General features: G+C 37.5%; 3 protein-coding genes across 3 annotated transcripts; all 3 read right to left on the bottom strand.

The window, feature by feature from the left end:
* Positions 1 to 53: 53 nt before the first annotated feature.
* On the bottom strand, positions 54 to 15923 carry LOC148960303 (uncharacterized). The gene is made up of 9 exons (XM_089115403.1): positions 15212 to 15923; positions 11705 to 12833; positions 11140 to 11262; positions 9955 to 10026; positions 8068 to 8142; positions 5835 to 5998; positions 5532 to 5547; positions 3009 to 5281; positions 54 to 1909 (listed from the first exon to the last, which is right to left on the bottom strand). Exons 2-9 carry the CDS (start codon positions 11838 to 11840, stop codon positions 191 to 193), a joined length of 4578 nt encoding a protein of 1525 aa, XP_088971529.1. The 5' UTR covers positions 11841 to 12833; positions 15212 to 15923; the 3' UTR covers positions 54 to 190.
* LOC135690888 (uncharacterized) lies at positions 15060 to 16059 on the bottom strand. Its single transcript, XM_065208576.2, has 2 exons — positions 15916 to 16059; positions 15060 to 15346 (listed from the first exon to the last, which is right to left on the bottom strand). The coding sequence occupies exons 1-2, from the start codon at positions 16057 to 16059 to the stop codon at positions 15146 to 15148; spliced, it is 345 nt and encodes a 114-aa protein (XP_065064648.2). The 3' UTR covers positions 15060 to 15145.
* A 2301-nt stretch (positions 16060 to 18360) lies between these two features.
* On the bottom strand, positions 18361 to 22459 carry LOC135690855 (pyruvate dehydrogenase [acetyl-transferring]-phosphatase 2, mitochondrial). Its single transcript, XM_065208534.2, has 2 exons — positions 21052 to 22459; positions 18361 to 20049 (listed from the first exon to the last, which is right to left on the bottom strand). The coding sequence occupies exons 1-2, from the start codon at positions 22115 to 22117 to the stop codon at positions 19448 to 19450; spliced, it is 1668 nt and encodes a 555-aa protein (XP_065064606.2). The 5' UTR covers positions 22118 to 22459; the 3' UTR covers positions 18361 to 19447.
* Between the last annotated feature and the right edge of the window lie 5482 nt (positions 22460 to 27941).

Raw genomic sequence — 27941 nt, 5'->3', positions numbered from 1 at the left:
TTGTTATGGTACAAAAAATTTTGGAATCAATTTCATCGAGGAGGCATGTTCAAACAAATAAATAAAGCAATTATGAGATTTTAAGCATCACTGAAAATGAGGAATGTAAAATTATTTACAATCCAGACTCTTTTATGCAGCGCAGTTTGTGAAGAGGTGCAAGTAGAGTTCTTTTTTACAGCTCTCATCATTATAGGCCATCTTTGTATCGTTTTCTTAACGTTATAGGTAGTTCGTGGTAAATATGTCTTTCCTTTACTCTTATCATACCCAGTTTCATTAAAAATTTGAAAATCAGCTTTGACCCAACTACCGTTAAAAGTATAGTTCCAACAATGCCAGCAATTATATAAAGAGTGTTGATGCAAATCTTTCGAGCAGAATCAACATAATGTTTCAATTCGTGCTTCAGTTGTTTTCGATAAGCCTCACTGTCGTAAATGTTGTCCGGCATTCGCGCCTTTATTACCGGAAAAACGCACGGTTTAACATTCATCTCAAGCTTCTCCATCAGTCTTTTGAAGTCTATGTTACACGCTTGTCTATCTTCAGTATCACAAAGTTCTGCGTGCAAACGCTGCACGCGTATAATTTCATCTGCATTGAATTCCTTGACAGTGTTGCGAAATTCTTCAGTCTGCACGCGAATAGATTCTTTGTACATGCCTACATCGAATTTGTTGAGATACAAAGCGTGCTCTTTCAACGCTTCTCTTGTCACGTTAAAGTTCAGATCCAAGCGACTGGATAGAAATTTGAATGCACCAAGTTTCTCCAACGCATCTACATTCATTCCATTATAGGCAAATGCTATTGTCAGGTAAAATGAAACTATTATTGCTATAATTATCACCAAAACTGGTATGAGAATTGTCGTGAAAATCAGTTTCAGCATTAATGTAAAAGTACTGAAGAAAAGTGAGATGAATTTTGCCACGCAGTCGACCATTTTCCTTCCAGCTGATCTCTCTTTCTTGATTTCGTCGCCTCTGAGTTTCTCCCCAATGCGTTTATACTCCACCTTCTTTTCATACCCTGATGCCATCATAAAAGCAAATCGGTATGTTTTAAGGCTTCTGTATGTGATGAGCAATACGTCAAAAATTAAAACTAAAATGACCGAATGTGACTTCAGCAGCCTTAATGCTACCTTAGCCTCTTCGCTTCCTTTGTAATAATCCGCAAGCTTTTTCAAAGTTGCTAGTCGTTTTTCTTGTCTATTCTCGTGAGCTTCTTCGTACGCGTCTCCCTCTAGGATGTTGAATGAAGCATCATCTCTGACAGAACTGACAACAAATTGACCCGAACTATTCTTTGCTGACTTTATATTGTCAATAATTCTCTCCATGAATTTATTAGCTGCTTGTATACGACACCTCTTCCTGGCCTCTTCGTCGTAATCATCATCATCATACCGCTGCCATTTCTTCATATCAATATTGCCTATACATGGAATGTTTCTAAGGATTTTGTCTTTAATGCTATTGATTCTATGATAAACTGCCTCCTTCACTTTTCTCTTCATGTTTCGTAAGGGTGCCAGCAATGCATTGGCAATAGGGTAGAGAGGCTTCAACAACCTTTTCACGATCGAATCAAATTTAAACATGTTTTTCAACTTCTTCAGTTGCCAAGCAATCTCACGTTTAATCTGATAATATCTTGTAGAATCAAAAGATCCTATAGAACTGAGAAAATCAAGTGATCTGAAGTCCTGCCATGCCCCCCATAAGCCCCGGGCCATCGTAAAATACTTATTCCTATAAATCCTATAAGCGTAACCGTTTAGTCTGCTCTCAATGTGATATAATGTCCTGGCGATCCTTCCCTTATAACGGTACATCTTGCCATTAATAGCTGACAATACAGCAACTCTTTTCAGTACAACTCTCATCAGTGCTTCGCTGATCTGCAATGAAGAAAGGAAGATTAGAATTTTGAGCAGACTATTTTGACAAGCTCATTTGGTTAAGCAAAGAGGGGTCCGCTGGTAATCAAACTGACACTACTCAAAATATGTCTCTTTATAAGAATGCTTTACTAATAATAATTAATTAAAGTAAGTAATGTTTTTTTGCCTTTTACATCCATGTTAAAAGTATTTCAAGTTTATTGCTTTGGGTAGGAAGGGGCCCAAGCATTTGGCCTATCCTTGTTGCTCGGTGTGGCTCTCGGCGGCCCTGTATACCAACTTGCAGGACACCATCTTTCTCGCCGGAGCTAGTCGAAACAAATATATAAAATCAAGTTGTTCTCAAGAAATATGGTGTCCCAAACATGAAATAATTTTCTGGACAAGCAGCTTAAATGATGACGTCAAAGCTGCAAAGACACATGAAAATTATCGCATTTTTTCAACGACCAACGATTGGATAACAAAAATTTATGTATTGGCGTACTGACATGCAGCCTTGAAGGGAGATATAAAATTGCACATTTTGACAAAGAATTACTGAACAAACTTATTCAAAAATTGACAGTAGAATGGTAGGATCGAAAGAAGACTAGAGGTATCAATCTACACAGGACTAGGCTTTATGCACTAATATAAAGTTATGTTTTGCAGAATGTGCCAATTTTGGGCCATTTTCACAACTCATAATTTTCAAACCGGAACTTGTTAATCATTGTGGGGATCCAAACTGCTAAAAAAGGCTAACGGATCACAAGCATCACTGTTAAAAGCTGTCTCAATATAAATGGCTCTTTTGGGAAGTAAAAACGTTATTTCGAATTGTTGCTCAGACTTTGAAGCAGAATAGCATGGGCTCTCTTGACACAGTTGAGGAGGTACAGCATGGGCTCTTTACGATACCATTGTCAAAAATCTCCACTTAACTCAACAAGGATTGGCTGCCTAAGACCTGTTGTACGTTTGATTGAAACATGAGTACAAAGTTAGGATTCACATTTATTAAACGTTCTGATATTTCATTTTGTAAGGAAGGAAATCTTTTAGCAGTGACAAGACACCAAAAATCCAAAATTCAAATTGTTGTTGTTCCTACCTTGTCAAAAGCTATCAAATCGTGCAGCTGTATCATGGCAGTCATATTATCACGCATGTTCCTCATTATTCTTCCCATGTGATAATCACATGCACATTCCATAAAGGCTGCTTTGTCTGTCATTATCTTAGTCTCACTCTCACGAAATAGATCCAAAGCGAGGGAAATCTGATTGCTCTGGTTGATTTTTAACTGGACAAATTCTTTAAAGTCTTGGACATCTTCAAGATCGCTTTTGTTTACAATGTTGAAAACGATGACAACAAAACTAACCGTGAGCACAAAACTATAAGCAACGCGAAACGCCACCAGAAAGACAATTGGAATGAGATGCCTCCATTGAAGTTTGTCCTCGTTATCAAGCTGCTTCCTCACATCATCCTTTTGACCAAGTTGCACTGCGGCATGCTGACGTCCCTTTTGGCGGGCTTTTTGCTCTTTACTTGGCCTAATCAAACACGCAAGCACTAACAGCGTAATGATTCCAATTATAAAGACACCGGTGAGAAGAATGATTGAATCAAACTTTGAGAGCATGCGTACATCAAAGTTTTTCTTTGACACCGACTTCTTTTCCGTGGCTCTTTTGAAGTCAAATCGCCCTTCCACTTTCAGCTCATCCAACTTCTCAATGTGGACCTCGTAAACGTTTTTCCCATTTGAAATGTAAACCATAAACAAACGCGCTTTGTAAGCTGGAAGTAACATCTTCTTTGGAACAACCGCAACAACATGAAAATGATTTGATGGACAGAGCACCAAGATATCTTGCTTTAGAACCAAAGCACTAGCTGTCTTTTCGATGACCGTTATTTCGTAATACGCCGGACAAGCGGTTATATTTGCTTTCAAATGTAATATCCAGTGACTAGAATTTGCTTTTGCTGTTGAATTCAGCTTTATAATTCTGGCTACTTTTCCAAGATAGTTCAGTACAGGTTTACTGCTTGAAAACGAAATGTTAATTTTCGTGTTCTCCTTGTGACTTTGCACTGTGTATAAAAAACTTTGACCAGATTTTCCTACCTTGTTAACAGCCATATCAAGAATGGGGGACTCGGTCTTTGCTAAATACGTTTCCCAGAATGACAACACTCGGCAATTTGATTCGTCCGACCACTGGTGCCTTGCGTGGGAAAACGGCTGTGCAGGTACAAAATTAACTTCACCTCTTGTTTGCAAAAAGTCCGCTTGAACGAGTCCTTTGATGTTACGCAAGTCAAAAAAATATTTGGCAGCACTTCTTTGGCCTGATCTGTGCCCAGTTAGGACGATATTGTCTGTGAGTGTTTCGCCTCTTTCGTACTTGACTTCAAAATTGCCAATTTTAAATATATCTTTTCTTTTTTGAACCTGTCTCTCGCTGACACGGATCCAATCGCTCTTCAGTTCAGTATTAGGAACTTTAACGCGATAGCTTATTGAAAAAAGCTTGTCAGCAATGACTCTCTTTAAATAGCAATTGAACCTTTCAGACAAATCTCTACCTTCGAACCTCTGTGTGAGCGTCCATTCACTCAGATCACCCGTGGCACAAGGCTCCATTGTTTTTGCACAATGCTTTTTGTGATAACATTGGCAAATGTAATCACATTGCTTCTCGCAGGACAACCTCGGTTTTTCTCCCGTGCACTTATCTTTCCTACACTGACTGCACGCAGTGTATAAATAAGAACATGATTTCTCCTGAAATTTCCACACTAGGGCATCGTCAAACATATACTTTGTAATCCCGAATACTGAAGCTATGTTTACGTATGAACTGCAAACCAACTTGGTATGATCGAGCTTGATTTTATTTTCATTGCCACATGGTATAGCACTTCTTTTTGCATACACCTGGCCGAACGCTGCTTCATCAGGGCATAGATCCTTTTGCCTCGTCGTGCAATATCTCTTTGTCACTGTAGTCTTATAATCATTATAAAACTCGTGTTTTAAGGCGTAGCTATCACCAATGGGATGGCGACAGTATGAGTTTTCTATCTCCACCAACCCACTAAAATCTGCAAAGAACCTGTCCTGTTCAGGTATCAATGGAGCGGAGTCGGCAAAGGTTGGTAAGACATTAACGTGCGATAGTTTCAAATCAATCTGCAAGTAACTCGAACGCCATATTGTCGCTTCCCTGTCCACGTTCTCTGCAAATTCGAGACTCGTCTCGGGTGCTGTGGAACGCATTCGGTCATCTGTTATGATGTATTCTTCAAGGCCAGCAAAAGGAGCGAGCTCAGATCCGGGAAAACCTAAAATTGTTGGTAACCCATATAAAACTACCATAACAGCGTACCAATTAGATGTCAGTTTAAAGTAATTTTATTAGCATACATGAATTATATATCGAGCATTAATTTATATTATAACACCCACTGATACTATTTTTATACAGCTTTCAAATTCTTCTCTAAAACTAAAGAAGGCAGAATCGAATAGTATGGGATACGGAAAGGAAATAAAGTATTTTGTGATTACTAGAGGCTGTTTTTATCAATTACAAATTCAAATCGTGGCTCAAGGAGCTACAACCAGGTTCCATTTCCTGAAATGTTCAGCTTTTCAGAATCTTAGCCTTTATGCTTCTTATAAATATTCTTATAAATAAAAGATCATGCATGTTACATGAAGCACTTTGAAAATATGATACGTTTTTGCTTATTTGTTAACTGAAAAGGTTACGCCTACATAAACATCAAGTGGAGAAAAATAAGGAAATTTAAAAGAAGACTTTTTTCAACTAAGTAAGGATTTTTAACTTGAAAGTCTCGAAGAAGAGTCACTAACAGAGTATTTCGCACAATCACTATCTGATAGTTATTTTCAGTGAGCATCAAGACAGATGAAATTTTTTATGCTAAGCAATTCTGTTAAAAATCTTTTTTTCCTGAATACTGTGGCAATTGGTGGGTCAAATGGAAAATAGGATATTCTCTCACTTTTAGCTGGCTTTAACATCGAAGAAGCATCGATTGGTTGAAGACCTGTGAGAATATCTATTAAGAAAAATAAATTAAGAAGTAGTTTATTGAAGTTGAATGTTTTCAAAAGAAATTTGGTGATGGGATTCCAGAAAAAATTTGACTTTGTGTTTGTTTTTTGACAATACTGCCGTCAAGGATCAATCTTAGGCCCGTTGCTTTTTAATATTTACATAAACGATACATTTATGCATTTGAACAAAAGCAACTTATGCAACTATGCGGATGACAATACAATTTGGCTGTCAAGTACTGATATAAATAAACTAATTGACGACTTAAAATTAAGCAAAAAATTTTTTGCGATCAATGGCGATAAAAGTAAGCTTATAACATTTAAAGCCAACCGATCTAATTTAGAAAATTCTAAAATTCAAATAAATGGTTCTGCTATAAAAGAAAGTAAGAATGTTTAACTTTTGGGAGTAACACTAGACCATCAACTTAGAATGTCCATATTACTTAAGAAACTTCCAATTCAAAATAGCTGTGCCACATTACAAAATATATGGATTTAATACCGTATCATAAAGATATAGGCAAATAAAGAACTCAGTTCCAAACGAAATAAAGTACAAACAAATATTCAAGAAAAAAATCTCAGAATTTCGATTGTTCAATTGCTCAATTGTAATTGTAATCTTTGCAAGGATTACGTTAGCAACATCGGTTATATTTGATTTACATTTTATTTAGCGTTGGTAATTGCCCGCAACTCGCGCGCGATAGCGCGCGAGTGAAGGGCTTATAGTCTGCCCCGCGTATAAGTAGCATATGGAAGCTTCAGTTCATAATGTCAGCACTTTTTCAGCAGATTTTGTCACTTTTCTGCTGCCATGACAACTGTCAATCAATTTTATTGTCAATCAATCGGCTTTGTCGAGGAGGTCGTTAACCGCCACCTCTTTGTGCGGAAGGGAATTATCTTCGGAGCGTTACTCTGCCAAGACTCTGTTAAAGGCCTTCGGTTTTTTTTGCACGAAAACGGTGCTGCATCACAGCTCGGTTCTCCGCAATGGATGGAAGTTTTGATTCGAAGTTTTGGGAATCAAAACCAGTCGAATGCCACACCTTTCTCCCAAAAACTAGACACCGTACGAGCAAAAGTTATGATTGTCGTGATTATCGCCTGTACATCGCTGTACGAATCATCTATCGCAATCTATTTTAGCTGTACCCGTTCTATCACGTGTCCATTTTCATACGTCTTTGCTTCACGAAAACGAAAAATAAATGTCAAACCCTAGAAAAACTTCATGATTTTCAAAAGGGCGTTGGACTTAAATCAAAGGCAAACTGAACACCAAAAATTCTTGATAAAAAGAATAGTTTAGCATCAACTAGAGCAGCTGTTTTTATAAAATTGTGAAAACCCAAGATGGTGTCTTCTTCGAATATCCTGTCCTAAATTTTCAGAACAATCATTATCAAGGAACTAATTGTTTGCGGGCAGTACTAGCAAGAGCTATTTCTAGTTTAAATTAGTTGGTTTTAACTAGCTTGAGTATGCACAGCTAGAAATTGTATCAACTTCAAATAAAGAAAGAAACAAAGGTACTCGACCATTTTAATTTAAATATCAACACAAACCAAAAAGATCCTAAAAGAAACCACCTAAATATAATCCAATTAGTTTCATATAGATTATCAAAAAATGTGACAAACATAATCAAAATTTTTTGCCAATCAATAAATGTGTCAGTAGTATTACGCCTATTAATTGACCAATTTAGATTGACAGAGCTTTTGGCATCCGTCGATTGCCCTTAGGCCAAAACTTCAACTTAACCAATACTTCATGTAAAACGCCAGAATAAAGGTTTTATTAACTTTTCATATAGACTACCTGTGGCAAATCAGACCACATGGTTTTCAGACAAATCTAGTCTCCTGTGCAGCGACAGCAACTTTTCCAAAGATTGTTGTTGAGCAACAACATTATGCAGGAAAGGGTTTAAGGAATATTAAATCTTTGACGGTAATTTGTATGTATTGTCACCTTGAAGAGAAAACGGAATGCCACTAACAAATGTACGATGTTGTTCTTTTATAGCAAGCGCATACCGGATTCTAGGCAATCTTACCTTCACACTTTCTGTCATACCCAACTCCACAAGAATGGACTTCGTATGCGTAGCGTTCACATGGCGGACTGCATTCTATGATAATAATGACAAGAGGGAAATCAAAATAAATACGAAAATATCATCGAACAATGGAAACATAGCATACTAAAGTTATTTCTATCTGACAATATCTGAGGCTTATTCGGAATACAAGATACGTTAGGTAGACCAATGTCTGGGTAGATAAAGCTCAATAGCTCCACATTTATTGTAAAAAACTTGCTGGAAATGCAGGGAAGGAGCATTCAATTTAAATCGGCCTCTGGTACCGCAAAACGTAGAAAAAAACACAGAAAGTGGCAACACAATATCTTAAAGCACTTTTCTTCTATGCCGAATGACAACCAATAAGGTAAGCGGAATTACATATCCCGGTGCTGATCAAAATCAAGAATCCCGAGGGATTTTGATTGGCTCGTTTTTGACCAGTATGCAATACGATATTTTGTTTTGGCGAACTCTGGATGCTCGAATAAATGTTGACCCAGGCTGAATCATATCTGATCTGGACATTCTGATTTTTGCAATAATGCCGCCGCTGTTTTCTTTGTGGCACCGTTTCTTGTCTAAAGGCTGATTTCCATTTGACATTTTTTGTGCGCGCGGGTGTAGCGCCGAAATCTGAGCATGCGTAGCTAAGTGCTGCTGTCAAGTGGCCGAGCGCACAAAAAAGTTGAGACCCTATCAACTTTCTGGCGCTCACAGAGGACGCAAAATCGAGACTTGATTTTAACTACGCATGGTCAGAATTGGGCGCTACGCCCGCGCGCACAAAAAATGTCAAATGGAAATCGGCCTTAATGCTTGTGGAAACATTCTGCTTTGTTCGGTCTAATAATCTCTGATTACAGAGCTTCATATACCGAGCTCCACATCAGCACAAAAAGTATTGGGTTTAAATGCAGTTATAATTTCAATGACTATACAAAGTGACCCATCAACTAACGGGACATTAGGAGAATCAATGCACCGACAATAAGATTGGGTCTTATGGGGAGGTGGAATTTTTTGATTTTCAAGAAAAAAAATTTGGTGACCAAACAAAAAAATAGTGGTAAACTTGCGATATGTTGATGAAACTATTCAATTATCGCAATTGTTTGTTGGATTTGCATCGTTTTGAGCCAGCTTATTTGCACAAGGAAAGTAGGCAAGTAAGCTAGTCCCGTGTTTTACAGGCTAACAATTAACTTTGATCATATTGGCGTTTGATTTCCAAAACCTACTTTCAAATCTGGAACCTGTGTAACGTTCAAAGACGTGTGTAGTGAATATCAACAGCAACGGTTTAGCTTAATGTTAATACAGGAGAATTCACAGTCAAGCCTGAACTGAGCTCGAATCGGGCCTGATGCTGCAGCACAAAGGTAGCCAATTATTAGGCCAATTCAGCTTCTGAAAAATTTTCGCCTGTTTTTTATCTGGCTCTATTTCAAGAATGGACCTATGCTGCAGCACCAATAGCACCCACCTTAAACCGACCCGATCAAAAGGGATATTTCTCAAATGGATGCTGGTTTGGTATGATAAAATCGTTTGAGGAGTACCAGGGCCTGCGCCACTGATACTAAACTGGCGGGGTCAGCAGTGAAAAGAAGGTTTTCTTACATTCTTTAGCCCCAGATGAGGAGAAAATTTGTTTCTCACGCTGTTTCACTAATGGGCTTTGGGTCAATGTATTTATTGTAACTGACAGATTCATCCATCTAAAATAATTTGAGCTGATTTTAATATCTTATTTTACAAAAAATTTGGGGAAGCCATGACCCTCCTGGCCACCACTGTTGCGCGGGTCCTGAAAACATAAATCAGATAAAATGCAAAATTCAAAGATGACAGACATACTTTTGCAAACTACATCATGTGTTGCGTTGCATGGCAAAAACTCGTACCATCCAGATGGGCAAGGTTTACACGCTAGAAAAAAAAACAAGCAGCAATGGCAAAATATGTATTACCGATTCGATCACACAGAATATCACAGGCACAGAGAGCTTTCAATAGAGACGTTTAAAGGCAATCGACAGATTCTAAGCAGGCTTAAGACACATGTCAATCAACTTTCGTCCAATCAATAAGCGTCTTAGTTGTCTCATGTTTATTGATTGGCCAATTTCTGATTGCCACAATCCTTGCCAAAAATAACTGGAACGCCTTCCCATTGCAGCATGCAAACAAACAATGCAAGTATAAAACTACCTCACCAAAATATCACTGCCGCTTCAAAAATTTCGACTCCCTCCCCACGTACAATGTTGATTTATTTTCTCAGTACTTTCATACAGCTTCCAGTGAAAAAATCTTTATCTTCAGCGTCAAAACAGCCGAATTGAACAACATTGTAATAGGGGATAGGGGGGAGGGGGGGGGGGGGGGATTTTTCAAAAAAAGCTTCAGCTTTGCACAAGTGTTCCAACAATTTTGGCAAGGATTGCAGATGTCTTATACCACTTAGTATCTGTCGACTGCCGTTGATTTAAAAAAGCAGTAAACATGTAAACTGTCTACCACTGATTGATAAAACAATGTTGGTTTACAACATATATATCTAGAGAACACTTAATCATAGATAAAAAGGGCAGAAACTTGCACCTTTCTGAAATTCAAGGAGATTGCTAGAAAGGATAGTTAGAATCACAAAAGTCAAACTAAATCAGCAAGAGTACAGAAGACATAAACGTTAATCGTGTTTGTTAAGAAAAACGCAATATTACCTCTTGCTTACTGTTCTTTAAAATGAGATAACGTTGATAGAAGAAGTAAACTTCAAAACAGTTATCAATATTTTTACGAGCCATTATTTCGAATATAATAGTTAATAATGGAGGTAAAAAATTAGACAAAAATGATATACATGGGCGGTGGCTGTGAAGGAGCAAAAGACCATCGTATTACTTTGCTTACGGGTGCTATGTATTTTGTGTTAAAGGACAAAGACTCTTTGCAGACTTTGAATTAGAAATAAGAGCCTTAATTTTAACTGCAGTGATTTGAGAACACGAGCAAGAATTGTTCAAATGGAATTTCTACCTTGACAATTCAGCCCATCTCCAAAGAAACCTTCACGACATTTGCAGCTGTAGCCACCAATTGTGTTCTCACACTGCGTGTTTGTTGGGCAGGTGTGCGTGCCAATGTCACATTCATCGATATCTAGAAAAGTAAATCATATGGTCAATTATATGTTTGTGAATCATATGGTCAATAGTATAAATGAAATGTACATTTGCACTTTAGCCGTAGTGTTTTGTGACTTTGGGCAAGGACATCTAGTAGCATGTTCCTAAAAATTAAGGACAAGCATGTTCCTAAGAAAGGACAACCATTGGAGGTCAACTAGAATTGGTGGAAGATAAAAAACTGGGCAGGACCCTATCTGTTATCTTTGTTCAACAGAGTATAAAATTTGAATTTTAAATTTTTTTCTTTCTTGCATATCTTTTTTTTATCACCTGTTCGGAAATTGGGCGGGGAGATTTTAATCTCCTTAGCCTTCTATTGACTACGTCCTTTAAGTAATATCGTGGTGTTGGAAACCATATGCTATATGTCACGTGATATGATATTTCATGATTCAGAGAACTTGCTGTTTTACCTTTGCATTCTACGTCATTCCTTTCTGATTTCCCAGCGTCAAATTCAAAGCCTCTTTTGCAAGGCAAACAAAAGTGATCCAGAACATCGCAAGCATTCTCACAGGCATCATAACATGGATGGGAAATGTCAAGCATACGGTATACCGGCGGCACCTCTAGAGTAGAAAGGGAATTACGGGCAAAACATTCAGACAGGATTTTCAGAATACGTACATAAAAACATGGTTAAAACAGTTAACTTATGTGAGAGGATTAATCCTAACCTAGACTGGCCTAGAACGGCATATCCTCTTTTCATTAAAAGGACCTCTTAACCTCGTATTCAGGCAAAAGACTAAATACAAAACACAACCACTTATCTCTGAAATGCCTTTTTTAGAGATTGACAAACACAACCAATGATAATGGCAACTCATCTCGTTTGGCATCACATCAGAGACAAGAGGACTAGAATGAGCGGGCTGTTGTTCTGTTCAATCTAGCATTTGTAAACTTTGTAAAATTTTATCATCCGTTGCTTTGACTATATTACAAGTTCCTTTAACACCGCCAAATATTTGATAACTTCGTCTCATCTCATAATCTAGGGTTATCTTCAAGTCTTGTTCTATTGAAAGACATGTTCTGTAAACAATTTCCCAAAGAGATCATGAATGTTACCGTTCAGACAGAAGGTGCTATTTTAACGCTAATTATTGTCTGTTATTGCTTCATTCTCTTGCCAAGGGCGGATCCAGACGTTTGCGACCGTTGCAGTTGCAACTGCCAGATTTTTGGGGAGTGATATATGTCTACTTCGTTTCTGATATAGCTATCTGAACATCATTCTTATAATACGATACTTTCTATCGCAAATTGCCCTTAACAAACTTGTTAGATTCCAAACATATTATAATTGAGCTTCAAGAGTTTTAGAAATCACTCAAACTTGAAATGTCACTAACCATATACTTCGATTGCATCCTTATATCCACTCCAGTGCTTTAGAAAAACTCGTCCAGTGCTCTTGGTTTTGAAGAAAATCTTCGAACCAGGCATGATTAAGTAGCCGGGGCCCCTCAAAATTATATCGGCAGTTACCAGCGTCTTGGATGCAGCTTGGGGTGAAGATGGAGGGTTCTTCTGGAACTGTTGAGAGATGGATAATTGACAGTTAAGAGAATTCCTTAAATGACCAAATATGGTGTTTTAAAAAGACGAAACCAAATATGTAACCTTCTATGTCTGAAGAATAGAAGGCAATATAAATAATAATACAGCGAAAAAGATGTTGGAAACTAAGATCACCCAGCTTTTTCTTGCATAAAGTTGCCAGATTCAAATTCAAAATAACAAAGATAATTTGAAGAGGCAAATTCTATATAAACAAGTCTAAAATAAGAATGCCTTTCGGATCAAAATCTGCGAATCAAAACAAACGGCCTATTTTCAAAGTAACCTTCCTAATATCCTCTATTAATATTTGTTCCAGGTTACCAAACAAAAACCGTTAGCAAATAAGGGTAAGATGGTCCTCATAATATTATAACATTGTCAATCATAAGACTAAAGGTGGCCTTATCTCATCATTTGGACCATTTATTTTTGGATTGTCGGTGCGCCAATCGCAAAGACGGTAAATAACTAAAGCCTGATTTCCATTAGGGCGAATTCTTTCGCGCGAATCAAATTTATAGTCGCGGCGATAGAGTAGGACACCGAAAGGCACCGAAAAGGCGTACCTTGTCACAAATTAGACGTGATTAAATTTCATTTAATCAAGCTTTCTCAAGCATGAGACGCACAAAAGGTGAGACCCGCTTAAATGAGATTATTCTCAAAACAGGTTGGGTCATTATAATTATTCATTATAATTATGTAAAGACATACATCAAGAACTTTAAAAACAGCGTTAGAAAACATGGTGGTCTGCTGGTTACAGGAGAAGATTGAAAGCAAGAAAGAGAAGAAAATACAGCAGCAAACTCCACTTTATTTCTTTTTTGGCATCAAAGTTTCCGGGGTTGAATTAAACTTAAAAGAAAAATATCGTATAAAAAGGATTTCTATCTTTGCAAAGTATAGAAAATCCATTTACATCTCAGCATCAGACCCCGTGGGTAACCCTAATAAGCAGAGGACAGGGGTAAGCCATTTGAAATATGAGAACATACCCTAAAATTTGTAGATTTTCCAAAATCTCTACCCCAAAATTTAGATACCATGTGAATGCATACGCTTAAATTTAACCCAACTCTAACAGCTCAATCAAGAAAATGAAAACGTATTACCCTCTTTTTGAAAATGACACCCCCAAATTTAAGGTCATGCTAAAATCAATCCCACAATGGCCATGTTTTATTTTGCTAAAATCAATACCCCAAAATTTCTTTTCTACACGAAAAAAACACAAAAATTTGCGCATCCTCTACCTGTGTATGTGGAAGTTACCATCCCACCCCCCGGCTGTTAGACAAGTCCTTTCTATGCAGAATCTCGGCTGCTCAAAGGACCTTTTCGCTTTCCAGTTTTTCAATAAAGAACTACCTTGCTATTTTGCTGCTTCCTAAATAGCTATACTACTTTAAGGCTGAGGCTGTTCTAACGATACCTAGGGGAGGGGTTCGGGCCTCCTTTTTTAATCCCTATGTAGTTGGTGCCTAAAGGTAGGCGCACACGAGAGCAAAATGCTGAAGCAAAGTTTCGTTCGTGGCAGTTTGCTTAAGCATTTTGCTCCCGTGTGCGGTGAAACTTTTACATAATTCTGATCGCTTTCGATCAATGTCAAGATATCAAACATGTTTGAAAATTTTTGTCATTCGTGACACTTTGCTTCTCGTGTGCGCCTACCTTTTTCATTTGGAATTTTTTCACTGCTAAGACTCACACAATCTTTACTTTACTGCCTTGCAAGGGACATGAAATATTATATTCTGTATTCTACGGTTTCTATGTGGCAATCCTAGCTAAGAACAATTTAAATTCAACGCAACGAATCATAACTCAAATCTCTATGTTTACACATTATAATGTGATAAATACTTTTGGAAGGTTTTCATAAAAACTTCCGACCAGAGGTGGCGGCAGAAATCTTCCGACAGAGGGGCTGGAGCTTCCAACAGGGGGGCTAAAATGACTAAAATAAGCAGTTTTCGTACGTTATTTTGTCAAATTTGCTCCGACAATAACCTAAAACATCCTCCAATGGGGGGGGGGGGGGGGGCTAAATGCTTCCGACGGAGGGGGCAGATGCCCTCAGCATTCCTTTATTCCTGCCAATGGCATGCACACTTTAAATGCTTCTCATTGTCAGTAGCATTTCAGAGTAGGAAGGTAGAAAAGGAGGAAGGAAGATAGGGGCACAGGTAGGAAAGGGCACCATGTCTAAAAGGAGTACCTTTTCAAATGTTCTAAAAAGGATACTTCTAAAAAAGCGGGTAATTTCCAAAAAGGTAGGCGCTTCATGTTCCTTGTGCCTTCAGTTTCGATTCCCCTGTTCTCATAGATGTCATAAAAGCACTACTCACGACTTGGATATCAAGAATCGAGTCTTTTTCGTCCACCCCGCAATAAAGTGCGACATCTTGTTCATAAAATTCGTTGAAACCCGTGATCTTGACTTCAAGACTCCAAAGTACATCATCAGCAATCTCCACATTTCCCTGTAAAGGCAAAGGACATAAAAAACTACAAAATACGGAACCTTAGCTCAAAACAGGATCATCTAAATTTGGCGAAGGTAAAGGCGAAGTCATATCAGACAATAGCACTGAAATATTGAAATAGTAAAAAATGATTGGTACCGGAATTTCGGACAAAGAAAGATTAGAATTGTCGATTTTTAAAAACTGACCTGTACCAAAGTCGGGGGCCGAGTTAACCACTCCATACCTTCTAAAGTCACGCATCTGTAAAGAGCAGAAGCAATACAGATACCGCAGGGGAGGCTAGGGGGCTTTAGCTCCCCCCTCACTTTTTACAAAAAAAGCCAAATCTTAAGTAATAAACTACCAGTAAAGCCTTTTTTATACGGTTTCAGCCCTCCCCTCCCGCACATTTTTTAGATCCCCCACATTTCTCAACGCTCCGCGGTGCCTGCAGTAAAGGTTAGATACTTGATTGAACTTCGGTAGAAAACTTTCCGATTCCCCAACAAAACCAGACCTAGAACAACCTCCACAAATCGTAGGAAGGCAGAAACTGAAAATATAGTTAAATAATTTCTGCTTACCTGAATACTGTTCCTCAGGTGTAGAGAACGTGGTTTCAATACACTTTCTCCGCTTGAAATATTGCTTAGTTTGATTATCTTGGCATCAAGAATTATGGTGAGAGCTACTCCCACAATAAAGATGCGTAGCAAAGAATATGCCATATGTCAATAAAATACGATGAATGGGGAAACTTGGCAGTAGATTTTCTCAACCAGCCATGTTCTAAAAAAGTAATTTTTTCTTGGATTAGAAAAAGGCCATATTAAATCAAGAGACCTGATCATTGAGTCATGTAATAAAACTGCCAGAGACAAAAGTTAGCTTTATATACTTAAAAAATAAACTTTAATTTACAGACAAAATTTTATATCAGATTACTGTTGACTGTTTTTAGTTTAGCTATAGGCAGTTCCACATCAACCGACCTTACTTGGCACAAACAAAAAAGATGATTCATAGGACCTTTTTAACATATCAACTAGGGGTAGGGCAATTGCCCCTCTAGCCCCAGCGACCTCCTTGCTTTGAACAGTTGGCTATCATATTCCTCTTTATATAAACAAAGCCTTGTCCCCATAGCTAATTTCCATTCGAAAAGGCTTTGATGGTACGATAAGTGCTCAATGTCTGAACATAAATTTTATCGATAAATAATAAAAACTCAACTGGTGCATTTCAATTAGCTTGAAAGATAAAAATATATTGTTATTAACTGCTCAAATCAAGCCAACCTATCACTGCCCAAATCCCAGAAATCAATAGCAAAACATGCTTTATCAACACATACCTTTTTATCCAAAAAACTTCCACAAAGCATGGGCACTGACTTCAACAAAGTTGTTTTCCAATGAGCGACGTCTTTTATACTTAGCTTTATATCCAATATTACGTCAAATCATATGGCCAAATGCCATACGTGATTACTCCTTCGCAGGCACGAAAAATCCTTGTACTCAACAGTTTTGTATGTTTTTTCCCCTCCCAATGTTGGTAAATTAATAAATTTTATGGTTGCTAAAAACTAAGAAATTTTATTCTGGGCCGTAGCAAGAGAATGATTATCTAAGAGCAGGTGAAAGCGGTGATATAAAGGTTAAATGTTCAGGATATTATTTGCATACCACCTCCTCTAGATGCTTTTAGAAAGTATTATTTTACATTTATACTGCAGTATTGTTCAATATTATCTCACAAAATATTTAAAAAAAATACATTGTACCCAACTGATGATTAGGGATGGCCCAAAAGCTTTTATTGCCCTATAAATTCATAGGTTTAAAAATCTTCTTTGTATGAGGATAAGGGACATGGACAAAATTCTTTGTATAATATTGATTGATTTTGTATTTGAATGAGAGTTGAACGTGAATTGGCTGAAAAGTACCTATTACCCATGCATTGCTATTCTTAGTAGCTCCGATGGAAACAAAGAAAGCCGATAAAAATGATCCAAAGGAATTCGATGCAACCAGCTTTGACGAGTATTCAAGGACCGAGATAAAGGGGGGCCGGGGAGGCAAGGGCCAAAATTTTTGTACCATAAGTAAAACACTTTTGTATTACTATTTAGTAGTTTGAGAAATAGTTAGGATTCAAGTCTTCAAGATTCAAGAATCAAAACTCCGGGTAAGTGGGGGCAAGGACGAGCATTTGCTATTAAAAACCTCCATTGAGTTAATATTGGCGGAAATATCATTTGCACATTTCAAAGGAATTAATTCCCATGAATACTGCAAAAGTTCCACTTATCGAGGTCCCACTTACCGATTGCAACGTCATTTGGATACTTATATTTTTGTAAGAAACCACTTATAAACTCCAATACTAAGCACAAATCATTTTAGAGACGTTTTGTCGTAGATCTTTCAGTCTAAGAAATCTAATGGCATATCTTTATTTAAGTTCTGATATTTATCTTAAAATGTGTGACCATTTAACCTCTTAAGAATAAAACTTTTTTCAGTAATAAAACTTTTCTCACAACCAAAATTAATTTGGTTGGGCACTGCCGGTGACAGCTATTGTTATATATATTCAGCAGGGATCCCCAGGACCGTCAAATTTGCTGAAAAATAATCATTTATTTGCCAACAGGTTTGAAAATTTGCCGACCAGGCATCCCTTGATGGCAAAACCTCTACGCTTTTGAAATATGATTTTTTTCAAGGGTGTCTCACACCCCTCACGCCCCCTTTCATGCCGGCCCTCCTGGCCCCCCTAAACAAAAAGTTGTATCTCGGTCCTTGAGAGTATTTATCTGACTTCTCGGCGATGCGAACAACCGCGGTCTCCTCCCATCTGGATCGATGAGAATGCGCAATGACTTGTAGTCGCTACTGCGCATGTTCTTTGACGAGACGGACGCGGCCAAAGCAATTCAACCACTTATGGGAGCCTAGGAAATTTCGAGCTAATTTTTTGAATATACAAACAGAAAGAAAGCCAATGAATATAAACTTGGAGCTAAAGAAACATTTTATGAAACATAAATGACTTAAGAAGTCTAACATATAACCTAAAAATACAGGTTAAAATATAACTTAAATGCAAAAAATATCAATCACCACAACTTAAAATTCTACGTGGTATATTTTAAAGCTACAAAAATCTCGCAGAATGAATCAGTAAATTCGCAAGTATTCCTTCAAAATACGAGGTATGTCTACCCTGCTTGCGTAGCACGTCACTTCTGTCTAGTGCCAACGCAGATTCTATGCGTTTGCAACGGTTGTATAGAAGTTAGTTCTACTTTTGGAAATGACTGCATATATTTTAACTTCGTTGCACCGTGTAACATTGATTTTCACTAGTTGTTTTGCAATCTGAGGTTTTGCGACTCTGTTTACAGACTATCTCCAGTCTCCATCACAGTTTTCTGACCTCAGCAGTTGCAGGGATCGTTACTAAGTGTAAAAGGCCTTCCATGAAATTTGAACCTCATAAATAATCATTGCGAGGCAAGTTGCCAGAAAGATTGCATCGTGCAAAACTAGCTCTACAGCTCTACTGCTATTGCTTAAACAATACTTGGTCATTTGGACACGTTACAAACCTGTGCCATGTTGGAGGTAGGCAGTTTTATCAAACACAACATGAACTACATTTCTCGTTTGCAAACATTAAGAGCAAAGGCAAACCACAGACACTCGTTTTAAAGATACATAAAAACTTTTGTAAAATTAAAAAGCAAAAATTCCACGATCTTAATAAATAATTGTTCTTTTACAACCATAAAAAGTTCAAAGGACGGATTACATTATCATCTTCAAATGGTCCATATTTTGAAAGAACGCGTTTTTGGAAAGACAATTGGAGCATGAAGTTTTCGAGCTGACGACTACAAAAAAACTTGAACTTGTAATAAGGGGCATTAAACTGCCACTGAAACTCGCTTTCAGTTGTCGAAGGAAAAATTGGAAGCAAATTGAAGATGATAATGTAACCCAGCCTAGAAAGAAACTTGTCTTTGCAATATGAATACCAGGTTTCTCAATTCGTATAATAATCACACACCATGATCGATAAATCCATCATTTAAAACACTAAAAATTAATTGTTTACATCGTGGTCAAAAAAAATAACAGCTACAGTGATATCATCGCGGTACATACGCACGTCTGGATATGGCAAAGTCAGCATGGCACTTAGGTTACCGGTGTCATATCCACCCAGGGCACAGCGAATCAAAAACGTCGCAACATTGTCCTTCTCCGGATCGGAGGTATTCTGTGATGCCAGTACTTCATCTAGATTCGATATGGACGCACTTACCGCCCGCTTCAGCATCATATCGGCCGCGCGGCCTTCTATATAGCTGCCAACTAACTCGATGACTTCCTGATTGCTAAGCATATCCCACAAACCATCAGTCGCCATTACGACGAATTTATCGCTCTTTTCAAGCCTGTATCGGAAAACCTCTGGTTCTGCTGTTAGGTACGGCGGTGTCTTTAAGTTCGAAAAGCTTTTAAATTTTGGATCAATGCTTCCAATGAGCATTTTCTGCTGCTCAGCATCTAGTTTAAAACGAATGTCTCCGAAGGCACGTAAAGGCGCCAACCGGCCTAAAAGACGGCCATATTGAAAGCAGGTTCGGGACTCTTCTTTAGGGTGTTCTAACAAAATTCGCTGTACTTCTTCAGGATTTGAGTCTGAAAGTAAAAACATTAACAACTAACCACGTATTTCAAGCAGATCTGGTCTGGTACAAGTGGTTAGTGGGGGGGGGGGGAGGGGGGTTAGGCTGTAGCCTTCAATAATTGCCAAACTTTGTTCTATTTCTTTTGGACTCGCAGCCCACCTCCAATATAAACTTCTTTCTAAAAACATTGGCTGGGCTTTAGTGAGTTGAGGTTTAACATTTTTGAGAACGAAACTGAATGCAAGTCCATTCCACTAATAATCAGTATATAACAGATCTCTTGTTATCTCTAGCTCTATAATGGTTGAAATACAACTTTAAGAATTTAAACACTGGGAATGTTATTTTTTTCACAATAATTTTTCTTCTTAATGGTCACAAATTTTGGGGTTGATTTTTAGCATGACCTTAAATTTTGGAGTGTCATTTTTATAAGAAAGGTAATATGTCTTCATTTACTTGACTGAGTTGTTGAATTTTAAAAAATTTGAAGTTCAATTTAAGGGCATGCATTTCATATATATATGTGATATCTAAATTTTAGGGTATGTTTTCATATTTCAAAATGGCACACCCTGTCCTCTGCCTTTTGAAGTTACCCCCTGGATAAAGGCTGTATATACTCTTACAACCACAAAAGAGCAAAAATACACAGTTCATTATAATTGAAGGCATCTGTGCAGCTGACTTGCTGCCTTCAATTAACTAGCCTGTTTTGTGACTCACCCTCAAAAAGGCTAGAGTCATTAAAATCATAAAAGAGTGGCTAAGAAAATACAAAGCCTCCGTTGCTACCCATTTGGTACCCTGCATCCCAGAAGTTCAAAGCTAACAAATTAAACCTAAACAGGAACCATGTAAATTTTCCAGATGGAATATTTTACAGATACACAGCCTTCATTTTGTACGGATATATTTTACTTAATGATACTTTCACTGCTTACAAGATACAGACTGGTACAGTGTTTTATGCAAAATCAACTTAATTTAAAAAATGAATATGAGAACTTACTGGCAGTGTGATCAAGTGTAAGCTGTATTGCACTCCACATTCCATCATGAAGACTTCCCATTACTGCTCTGCAATCACCACTATTTGCCACATGCAAATCTGATCCATTTAAATATGTCACCAAAGCACAACAGCCTGATGAAGTCATCCCTAGATCATTTTGCTTTAAGTTACCTGACTTTGATGATTCTAAAATGTTATTAACCATATCAAGGTCTAGCCTAACAAATGCCTCCTTAAGGCAGTCAGATATGTCTTTCTTCTCAAGCATCTCTTCACTGCTTAACAGCATTGTAGGTCCAAGCAACTGACGTACATACATGGAAAATGTTCCTGGGTCATTCTGAACTGGGGTTTTCTCCGCAACTTCTTTTATATAATTTAGAAGGTAATTGGTAATAAAGCTGTCTTCTTCAACGTTAGGCCCAGTGATAATTGGCTCCACCAAGCTACTGCTACAAAAGCTATCAATAGCTTCAAATTGACTATCCACAAGTGCTGCACTAATGTACAAGGGTAGATATTTTTTTACTCTCTCTGCAAATGAGTTGCCTCCATGCCCATCTAAAAGGCCTACAATTATACCATTATCATTAACACTTCTGAAAGCAAACTTCTGGTCTTCCATGGGCCTATTAGATGACAACTCATTGAAGTCAATTCGTGCTGTTAATTGGGTATTAAAAAATGCAGTCTCTTCCTTGAATCGTAGCGTCTTGTCTATTTCCTCAGAAGATAACAACACCTCTAGCCTTTCACTCATAAAGTTTCTTCGTGATTTGAAACTTTCGCCTTTCTTCTTGCTGTTAATCCACAAGAAATTTGTACTTGTTCCAAATGTTCCTTGTCTATGAAGAGTAGAGAATTTTGGTTTCATCGCTTTTCTTGCTTTGATTAGCATATTCTTGTATGCCTCTATGACACTTTCTTGATAATCTCTCAGCACTGAAACATTTCTCGATTGTAATGACTTCTTGGCAGAGGAGTATATTTTCCAATGAGGGCTAGGCCCCCAGACCCAATCCTTAGCTGGCATTCTAAGCTTGAAAACCGACCTCTTCATCATTTGCCAAACCAGCCTGTGGTGCCACTTGTTAAAGAGATCGTCCCGACTTTCTCGTACATTTTCTGAATTACATTTTGCCAGCAGCCATGTCGGTGCGGCCTAACTTGACCACCTCAAGATGGCTACCGATGCGTTTCCCCTCTGTCCCATAAAAATTTTAAAACTTGATTTGATCACTGTAAAATAGTTCAATAGACCTGTTAATAATAACCGAACATGTAAGAATTGTGACACCGGCGATAATTCAAACACAGCTCGTTTCAATTCACTTTGGCATCAATTCTGAAGCGACAGATGATATGAATTATGAATCATTATTACCAGGACCAGGACAAGGAGAGTAGCCTCTTTATCGCAAAGTTTTTCATGGCAACGAGATAATGGATTTGATAGTCACCAAACAGCAAACCAGAAACTACGTAAGTTCTCAGACACAGTGGCCCTAATTCTGAAATTCAAAGAAAATTATGGGATGGGCCCCAATATTATCAATAATTGTAGATCTTCTCTCCACAAAGTACCGATGATAAACAGTCTTTCAAGCAGCGTCACGCTCCTAGAATTAACAATGCTATTTTTCTAAACACTTCTATCACAGCTTCTATTACTTCTCAACACATTGGTTACTTTTGCTTATATATAACATCGATGTTAAACTTTTTAGTGCCTTTCCTTCATATCAATGTTAAGTAGATCAGCCTCTACTGTACTTACATTGGCATGTGTACTCCAATTTGTATTAATTTATATGTGAACAACGAGGGCACGGTTTTTCCTCTTCAGCTTGTAAATGCTACTTTTTTAGATATTCAAATCTGTGAGCTTTAAGCAATTTCAACTCTGCCTTAGAACTATCTATTTTTCAATTTAGACTCTACCAATTTTCACGGTTACTTCTTAGTAACACATTGCATCAATAAATACTGTTGAACTTTTCTGTAATGTTGGTATTTCATAGGAGACAAGGTCTCCAATCAACAAACCATTATCATGGCTAAAGTTTTCAATTAAAATTTGAAATGAGAAAAATGAGCCCTTTCTGGCACAAAAATCTAAATTTTAAAAAAGAAACAAGAAATTAGACAGTATTTTTATCATAAGTAGTAAACGAGTTAATCTGCATTAAGTAGTAAACGAGTTAATATGTAGACAGAAGGAGTTCGCTTTTTCTCTTGGACTCCGGTGCTAATATTTCTACAGGCACGCATCACTGATTGGACTAGGACAGGTTTTTTGAGTTTCTCTGATTGGCTTACTTCGATCCACATCTGGGTATAAATTTTACATCGTGTTCTTTCGGACCCTTGTTCTGACGTTTTTCACTGTGATGAGTGTCAGACGAAAAAGCTTTCTGTAGTATGTTATGAAATGTTTGCTTTTTTCAAAGCCATTCTCAAGTATTTTTATTGTTGTTGCCATAGTTATGTTGTATTATAATAAATTTGCTATGACAATTTTCAGTAAGAAAGTTATTATATCATATTAGTAGGAGGTATACATCACGTTTGGCAGATAACATAGGCTCCGCGCTTTAAACACCCAAAATGGCGGTCCACGAGCCTCTCTTGGAAAAAGTATGCCTTCTCAAAGTTTTCATTTTATTTATTGAGAGTTGACAAAACATTGGAAGCGGGGATGAGGCATTTTGTGATTTTTGGGGGTTTAATGAAGGTTGTTAGCAAAAGCTTCGAAATAGCTCTTTACTACGATCGATCAGAACTGTTTATGCCATGATGGAAAGGCATAAACGATAACAAAACAGAATGAATGGAACATCAAAAGAAAAAGTTTATCTTTGATCAGAAACTTTTGGGAAACGATATGAAGTTTCATCTGACCTTGGAATTGCGATTGAAAAGGCACTTGTTACCACGAAGGAGATGTCTAAAGTCGCTGGACACCAAATGAAATCCACCAACAAGAAAGGGAAATGCTACAACTGCGGTTTAAAAGGACACTGGGCAATAGACTGTAAGAAACCTGAAAAGTCAAGCGAAGGACAGAGACAGCAAGCTAATGTTACAGAAATGGAAGCTACGCATGCTCTGTTTTGGGCCGCAGCCAGTACAGACAATAAAGAAGCTAATACCTGGATTATTGACTTCGGTGCATCTCAGCACATGTCATTGTGTAATGAAAGGATATTGAATTTTTGTGAATTTGCTGCACAAGGGAAAGTAAACTTGGGTGTTAACAGAGTTGTTTTGGCACAAGGTACAGGGTCAGTTTAGGTTAAGGTCAAAGTTGAAGGGAAATGGAAGTAAAGCTACACATGCCACTGAGCTACTAGAGATTGTGCACAGTGATGTATGTGGACCATGCAAACAACCAGTCTGCGTGGACATCGATATTTTGTTACTTTTATCGATGATAAATCAGTGCTGCATGCTGCTAAATTACCAAATGATTTTTTGGGGAGCAACAGCAGTCATTTTGAGGAATCGTAGTCCGACTAAAGCAGTGAAGGACATGACTCCATTTGAAAGTTTCTATGGAAGAAAACCTGATGTTGCACAATTCAAAGTATTTGGATGTGATGCTTACATGCACATTCCAGAGGAGCTCACAAATAAATTTGATTCAAGATCTAGAAAGTGCATCTTTATTGGGTACAGGCTCTACAGAAAGACTTATCATCTATTTGATCCAAGAACAAAGAAACATTATGAATCTAAAGACGTTGTGTTTGTTGAAAATGAGTTTGGAGGTCGTATTCAACATCAAACAGCGGAAACAAAGAAGATAGATTCTCCTGTTAAACCAGTTTTCAAATCTAATGGAGAACAACTAGAAACTGAGGATGATGAAATAGTTGCAGACCTTGAAACAGAAACAGAAACAGATGAAAATAATCGAAATGCTGAAAGTCAAGATGCTGAGGACTTGCAAAAGCCTAGACGCTCAGATCGTACAAGAAAGCCTCCAGAAAGAGATGGTTTTATTACTGGTGATTGGTGGGAATTTAAAGAGTCTTTAAATGCTGATACTTATGAGAATTTTGAAGAACCTACAACAATTCAAGAAGCTTTAATGCCTCTGCAAAAGTAAAGTGGACAGAAGCCCTTGATAGTGAATACACATCACTTATCAAGAACAGAGCTTGGAATCTTGTTGAACTCCCAAAGCTGATGTCGTTGGGTCTTTAAGATTAAACACGGTGCTAATGGAGAAGTTGAGAGATATAAAGCACGTCCCGTTGCTAAAGGCTATTCTCAGGAAGAAGGTATTGCTTATGAAGATACATTCTCTCCTGTGGCAAGATACACATTGACTCGCTCAGTACTTGCTATTGCAAATCAGTTGGATTTAGAACTGCATCAAATGGATGTACAAACAGCGTTTCTTAATGGAGAACTAGAAAAAGAGATTTTCATGTTACAACCAGAAAGCTACAAAGAGAAATATGTTTGCAAGTAAGAGAAAAGTATTCATAGATTGAAGCAAGCATCGAGATGTTGGTTCAAAACAATGGATGCATACATGAAGAATAACGGCTACGAGCAATGTCAAGCTGATTCTTGTTTGTATGTCAAGCGTATGGGAGCAGAATTTATAATCATTGCTTTATATGTCGATGATATGCTGTTAGCTTGTAGCAGCAAGCAGCTATTGCAAAATAAGAAAGAAGCATTGGAAAAACGGCTTTGCATGAAAGTGTTTGTAAAAAATACGAGTTTTTAATTGAGCTGAAGAAATTTAAAAGCAGATGGGTAATTGGTTTTCCAACAACTGTATGAATTGTATGATGATAAATGAAATTTAATGACATTGACGTGACAATTACGATTGAAATGAATGTTCAAAGGCATAGACATTGATAAAAGAACAAGTTCAGGAAAAAGAATTAAGGCTGGTATGCAAGAATGTAGTGCAAAACTAGAAAATAAAGATCAATGATAGTTGCGACGTTGGCTTATGGTACAGGAAAGTCCAGTACAGAGGGAACAGTTTTTGGCCTTCTTTACCAAAAGAAATAATACATTCCAATACGCTATCGGAATTCAAGCAAAACATTGAAGTATGGAATGGGAAAAATTGCAACTGAAAATAGTGTAGAAGCTTTCTACCAGGCGCGCGCTGTTGTAGACTAAACTGTAGCGGATGTTGGCATTGATTAGCTACACTTAGCTGCCAACAGAGTGGCTCAACCCCTACTGTGAGGGGCCTTCGGAATGCTGCCCGGTCACCTGACTGACCAGCGTGTCCCTGTTTAAAATACACTGGAGACAAAACGTACCCTATCACCAACGAATCAAGGTGTTGTTTTTTAAAGGTTTTGAGCAATAAAAGACTACATATCATTAATTTCATATAATCAGAACATATCATAAACTATTTACATGTTTACAAATAAACTTCACGACTCCTCTCCCCTTTCGTTATATTTACATCTAAGTTTCATTAGAAATATAAGAAGTGTCCAGCACTCTTTTTGGCAAATACAAGAGAACACTAGGGTATTATTTAAGTAAACAACAGAACAGAACAACACGGAGCATTTCTGGCACTGCTCGTCAATTTTCATATTGTTATTTTTCAAATGATGTTTTAACTAAACTTGTGTTGTTTGTTTGCAGTGACTTAGTGAACACAAACTCTACGTTACGTACTATTGATTTAAATCGTGGCAAATCCACGCTTCGATTTAAATATGATTGTTTCTTTTATCTAGGTATCTTCAACGACCATCAGGCAAAAACTCTATATGACTCAAATAGCAGTTTTTTACAGCAGACGTTTTTCTTCTCTGTTTTATCTACCTGAGTTTCTCGTATTTTCGATTGGTCTTTTTATATCTAACACTCTGCAGACAGTCCTTTGTTTCCATGTTTCAGCGCAGGTATATATAGTGTAAGTATCGAAATGGAATTGTTTTTTAACAGATACTCATATTAGCATCTTTGACAAAACCTTATCATGTTTAAGATTTTAATGGAAAATTCTACTTAATATAAACCTTTTTTCTACTCTTAACATTATCTTTTGGTAGCAACCGTCGATTAGCTCGATTTATTTACAATTCATGCCAGCTTTAAAAGCAAACCAATCAAAAAGGACTACATTCTACGGATGTTATAATGTGTCAGAGTGAGAATAGGATCATCATAGAAGCAAAGAGGCCACGTAGAGACTAGCTTGCATGCAGGCTCTACTCTTTTCAACTTGGCTCTACTGTTTCCTTCTTCCCACTTTTCCGTTGAGTTGAATTAAAAATTCATTCAAATCAATTAAAAATTCATTTGAGCCAAACAATTCAACTGAACAGAAAAGTAGCAAATAGGAAACAATGGAGCCAAGTTGACGACAGTAGAGTCTATAAGCTGGCTTCTGTAAGTCCATCACCTCTTATAATAATTTCACCCGAAACGTGGTTACATAAATATTACAAGGATTACAAGCAAACGAGGCTATTAAAACAGAGCATACAGAACGTTGTGATATCACAAGAGTAGTTTCAGCTTTGCAAAAAATAGGGAAAAAACCAAAGGTTGACTTGCTAGACACAGAAAGAAATTCAAACTTAGTCGTTTATATTAGATGATTTAACACTGATGGCTGTTTACGCTACAAAGAGAGATTTACAGAGAAATAAACCATTAAAGCCCTGTTCATACGAGGACAGATGCATACTGTACCACATCGTTTGGCCAAAAAATGGAATGCTCAGGGGGTTGCGTTCCGGATTACACTGTAGTTTGCATTGTCCCAATATGTACTTTGCATTTTAGATCAGTACAATCTCATTTTGTCAAGACTCACAGTCCTCTACAATCTTGGCAAGAAAAGCAGAGAGCCCCCGTTGTTATTTACTGCTCTACTTTTT

Source organism: Rhopilema esculentum, chromosome 4 (assembly GCF_057945365.1).
Source record: "Rhopilema esculentum isolate cy_ngs chromosome 4, ASM5794536v1, whole genome shotgun sequence".
Classification (NCBI taxonomy): Eukaryota; Metazoa; Cnidaria; class Scyphozoa; order Rhizostomeae; family Rhizostomatidae; genus Rhopilema; species Rhopilema esculentum.
This window is presented reverse-complemented; position numbering and strand designations above follow the sequence as displayed.

Bases quoted from the DNA above. Each gene is read 5' to 3' on its own strand.
- LOC148960303 (XM_089115403.1), bottom strand. From the start codon at position 11,840: ATGCTTGACATTTCCCATCCATGTTATGATGCCTGTGAGAATGCTTGC. The intron at 10,027-11,139 runs GTAGAAATTCCA...TTTTTTTTCTAG, and splicing joins AGATGGGCTGAATTGTCAAG to CGTGTAAACCTTGCCCATCT. The intron at 8,143-9,954 runs GTATGTCTGTCA...TTATTATCATAG, and splicing joins ACATGATGTAGTTTGCAAAA to AATGCAGTCCGCCATGTGAA.
- LOC135690855 (XM_065208534.2), bottom strand. From the start codon at position 22,117: ATGATGAAGAGGTCGGTTTTCAAGCTTAGAATGCCAGCTAAGGATTGG. The intron at 20,050-21,051 runs GTAAGTTCTCAT...TTTTACTTTCAG, and splicing joins TACACTTGATCACACTGCCA to ACTCAAATCCTGAAGAAGTA.
- LOC135690888 (XM_065208576.2), bottom strand. From the start codon at position 16,059: ATGGCATATTCTTTGCTACGCATCTTTATTGTGGGAGTAGCTCTCACC. The intron at 15,347-15,915 runs GTAAGCAGAAAT...TTGCCTTTACAG, and splicing joins ACCTGAGGAACAGTATTCAG to GGAAATGTGGAGATTGCTGA.